The sequence below is a fragment of the Volvox carteri genome (genome assembly GCF_000143455.1).
Source record: "Volvox carteri f. nagariensis unplaced genomic scaffold VOLCAscaffold_33, whole genome shotgun sequence".
Classification (NCBI taxonomy): domain Eukaryota; kingdom Viridiplantae; phylum Chlorophyta; class Chlorophyceae; order Chlamydomonadales; family Volvocaceae; genus Volvox; species Volvox carteri.
This window is the reverse complement of record NW_003307576.1, coordinates 547,415-551,900: the sequence shown is the minus strand read 5'-3', so window position 1 is coordinate 551,900 and position 4,486 is coordinate 547,415. Positions and strand designations below refer to the sequence as shown.

Sequence of the window (4,486 nt, the reverse complement as noted above, 5' to 3'; positions counted from 1 at the left end):
GACTTTTGTGCAGCCGCGCCCTGGTCTCCTTGCTCAGTAATGCGGCCAGAGGGCCCCAGCCACCGCCGCCATCGCCACCGCCACCGCCGCCGTCCCCCTCTTCTCCCCTCTCCTCAACCTCATTATCCTCCTCCTCCTCCTCCTCCTCCTCATCATCATCATCATCAACATCATCATAGTCTTGTGGACCTTCTTCGCCACCGTCGCCATTTCCTTCCGACAGCCCTACCCCCAATTCGGATCTGGATCTGGATCTGGATCCAGTCCTCAAACCGAGATCCTGGAACTCCCCCAGCAACTCAATCTGCCGCCGCTGCTCCTCCTCCTCCTCCTCCTCCTGATGCTGCTGATGCACTCGTCGGAGGATTTCCAGCATGGCGCGGCGCTGCTCGTCGCCCACCCGCACGGTTCGAAGCTCTCCTTCCGCCTGCTCCCTGCTCCACCGGGAAAGTGGCCAACGTTTCTGTTCTTAAAATGCACTGAGCCGCCGCGAAATGAACTGAAAGGCACATTTGTGTGCATATATGTTTGTACATAGCCACGCATATATATTATAGATATGCGTACATATGGTGTTATTTGCAGCTCATATTAATGGTCAGAAAGTAGGCCTCGGCTTAAAAACCTGGATAAGGCAAGTGAAGAAGAGGGGGTTCCCAAGGGGGGGTGATGATCACGCACGTGTGCCTTGTGGTGTGTATGCCGTACAGTGTGTTTTCAATAGTTAGGAAGCAAGAGATAAGCGCTAGCCAGAAGGAATGCACCAGGCACAATCGTCGGCAAGGCAAGTACCGGCCCTTGGCGCCTTTGTCACAAGGAAACTCGTGAGGCCAGACAGCCATGGAGGCGACATGACCACGCACTTGTAAAAGGACTCTGTGCAACGTTCCCCATGTTGTTTGTAGCAGGTCAGAGAGCAGTAGGCGGTGTTGCAGCGAGGGCAGGTGTAGCGGGCGTACTGGCGTAGACAGCTAGGGGAAGCGGGACACGGCGAAGCCAAAAGGGAGTTTTTGAGGGCTAACTTCCATATCAGGACCAGTTTCACCAATGCTTTCCAAAAGATACACAATATTCAAAGCCAAGGCACGCTTTACGAGCGCTTTCTGGGCTTACACTTTGCAGATGATTCGGCGGTCGGCAGGATCCATAAGTCATGGTACACGTTAAGAAAATACAAGCGGTATAACAAATAGCAAGCTGCTATCATAAGTTCGTGCAAAGTGATCATGCAGTAGGACGATCGCGAGAAGTCGTGTCGTCGCGGATTGACCGCATCCCTTCTAGGAAAGTCGTCTACCAGCAAGTCTCAAGTTGGATTGCACAATCCAAAGAGAATACTTTGTTCACAATAAGGTCTTGCTCCGCAATCCTTGCACCAACCCTGTCCATGGCCCAAGGGGCTGCAAACCCGGCGCTGCCGGAGCACATTTTACGAGCAATTAGAGGTGAATTGACTGAGGAAGAGAAGAAAGCCCAGCTAGACCAGAGCCTTAGCAGGTAGGTCCTCCGTTCTCTGGCCCTGGGTGTAACGCTGGCGTTGCATGCATCGCGTTCATAGGCCCCATATGTAATGCTCGTTTTTTTATACTCCTTAACCTTCTGCCAGCTTGGCTTATTTTGAGCGTGCAATACCTCTTTCCACGGTATGAGAGCTCCGGGTCTTGGCGCTGGGCCCTATCGCTTGCTTTTGGTTGCAGCTGGTGGAAGGAGTACGCTTCCCGAAAGAACGACGAGGACCAGGAGCACGTCGCGGACTCGCTGCTGTACGACGAAAGGTGCCATCTGCCGCGAACTGCACCACCACCCACCCTTTCCGACGGCAGTACTCCAGTTGCGCCTGCCCCAAAGAAGGACTGAGAACTTACAGTATTACCAGCTCCAACATGTACACTTTCAGCGGTTCGAAGGTTGAAGGCCTTCACAGTTGCAGAAACAGCCTCAAGGACGATGAAGGCAGAGGCTTGGCGCCCTGATATGGCCCGTCCGTCTATGCCTCTCCCCCCGGCGTTTACGGACACCCCCGCACGTGTGTGCGGAACTTGTGTGGAACTTGTAAGCTAATACTTTGGATCCGAGGGAGGCGCATGGTATGTGCCGCAACGCCCGATTCTTGCACATCCAGAGGGGTCGGAGCAAATGCTTCAGCGCTATTAAGTTTCTTTCTGTAATTGAAATTGTGGTCATAATGGAGAGGACGGCGACAGAGGACTGCCTGAGGATCCTGCACCTCCAGCTGCAGCACCAATACAGCCGCCAAGCTGGCGTATCAGCACCAACACCAACACCAGCACCAGCGAACTGGAGGACCTCGGGGGCCCACTCATAGGTGGAGGAAGGAACGCTCTGCTGTGGCGGCGGCTTCACAGAGGAGAGAAGTTGGCCTTGGAGACGTAGAAGAAAAGGAAGTGGCAGTCATGGCGAGCGACGTTTTTCTTCCTTCTTCCCATACGCCACTTCTAACGGACATATGTGTATGTGTGTGTATTCGTATGTGCAAGTGGGAGGGGAGGGGGAAGAGGGAAGGAGGGAGGGGCGGGTTCTTTGTGCTGACGCGGCAGCAGGCCTGCTGTCAGACTACCTGTTGATCGCCTTTACAACCCTGTTGCTGCGGTTGGTGTTGATGTTGATGTTAATGCAGAAGATGCTTTTTTCCGCTGTTGTGGATATATCTCTTCCTTTCCTCTTCTTGTGCGCCATCGAACTTTTCCATTTGGGTCGACAAAGGGGACTGAGAGCGCCAGCGAGAAAAGAAAGGAACGATATGAACAGATATAGATAATTGAGGGTGGGAAGATGGATGGGCGGCTGACGGCTGGCTGAGTTAATTAACACAAAGGAACAAGCCACAAGCTTTTTTTTAAAGGAAGAAGTGGGACGTGAAAACCTTCAAGGACGATGAAGTGGACTTTTGGCGACCAGTGTTGTTTTTCGTCGTCCACTACGGAAACAGAGATAGGATTCAAACTAGGACTAGGGCTCCGATGGCGATGGACGATGCAAGAGTCATTACGGTGCAAAAGCCACGGACCTGCAAACCATGTGCTGGGGCTAACCACCCAGGAGTCCTGTGGCTTCACCCTTCCGAGCCCCCCAACCCCAAGGTCCCTCCTACATACATACATACATACATACATACATACATACATACATACATACATACATACATACATACATACATACATACATACATACAAGCACACGCCTCATCCAGTCTTGGTTTGGTCCAGGTTTACAGTTACGTCTTTCTGTGTGGTGGGTTTCTCTCCCCCGGCCCCCCTTCCCCCTTCAAGAACGCCTCCTGGTCAGTTCTGCTTCTTGTACACTCTTGCCCTGGCAGCAGCTTCAATCGTTCGTGGTTCGTCTTTCCCCCCGTTCCCCCCGACCCCCGGTCATCCCCGGCTCCCCCTAACTCCCCCCCCCACCGCCACCCTCTTCAGAGTAAACCGCCGCTCTCCCGCTGAGGCCCTCAACCGCCAACTGTGCGGCCTTCGGGGCGGCACCTGCGGAAAAGAGTTAAAAGGAGAGGAAAGCGGGAAAGAGGACAGCAATAAAGTGCGTGAGTGATGCATTTTATACAAATGTAAAATATGTATTATAAATTCAAAAAGCTGCCGTAGGTATGAAGTATAAACCGAGCAAGGGAGAACCGAACAGAGCCGAGGCGAGCCGAGCCACGAGAAGAAACAAACGACGCAAGCTTGGTAGTGAAGGCGAATGGATGCTTGGCGAAGAAGCCCAAACCAACCACCATTGTTGGCGTTCGAGAGTGCGTCGCGCGCGTGATGATGATGATGATGGTGATAGTGATGAGGACGTAAGGAATCATTCATTTATTCATTCATTCATTCACACATGTGCAGAAGTTGAAGAGACAACAGAAAAGGGAAGGGGGAGGGGCGCGTGGAAACCGGGCGGCGATGGTGGAGTTACCCGGACCACCATAAATCCCTTGAATAAGTGACGTACAGAGAAAAAGGAGAGCAAGGAGCGAGTATGGGTCGTACAAGCCAGCCAACTACCAAAACACACGCCCTGCCTATTTCTTTATATCCACGCTCTCAAACAATCCCCCCGAGAGACTGACAGACATACACACACGTTTTCCCCTCCCCCGTCACGCACCCGTCGCCGGTATCTCCAGCCCTCGAAAGGTGCGCTTCATAGCCAAAAAGTCCGCTGCCGTACGAGCCGCCGCTACCACGTCCCGTCCGCCACTGCTCGACATCAAGCTGCTCCCGGCCGACCCACGGGTCGCGACACTCAGCCCTCCGCCCAAGGCTTGAAGCGCCATGCTGGCCCCCTCCTGCTCCCCGTCCTGCTGCCGTCCTGGACCTTGTTCTTCTTCCTGATCTTGTTCCTGCTTGTACTGCTGTTGTTGTCGTTGGAGAAATCGCGCCTCCAACTCCTGAGCGTGAGGGTGAGCGTGAGGGTGAGCGTGAGCGTGAGCGTGAGGATATTTGGATGCAGATGAAGGAACTGCAGATGG

At 53.5% G+C, this 4,486-nt stretch overlaps 1 protein-coding gene across 1 annotated transcript in view; it reads right to left on the bottom strand.

Annotated features, from left to right (window-relative positions):
• Positions 1–3: 3 nt before the first annotated feature.
• The window catches only part of VOLCADRAFT_118233 (uncharacterized protein), a gene marked incomplete at both ends in the record, with an annotated part of 7,947 nt that continues 3,464 nt past the window's right edge, over positions 4–4,486 (bottom strand). Inside the window, 4 exons of the mRNA XM_002952898.1 lie at positions 4–434; positions 2,228–2,381; positions 3,423–3,500; positions 4,123–4,405. Of these exons, the coding sequence (XP_002952944.1) occupies positions 4–434; positions 2,228–2,381; positions 3,423–3,500; positions 4,123–4,405 (946 nt within the window). The remainder of the gene's footprint in view (positions 435–2,227; positions 2,382–3,422; positions 3,501–4,122; positions 4,406–4,486) is intronic.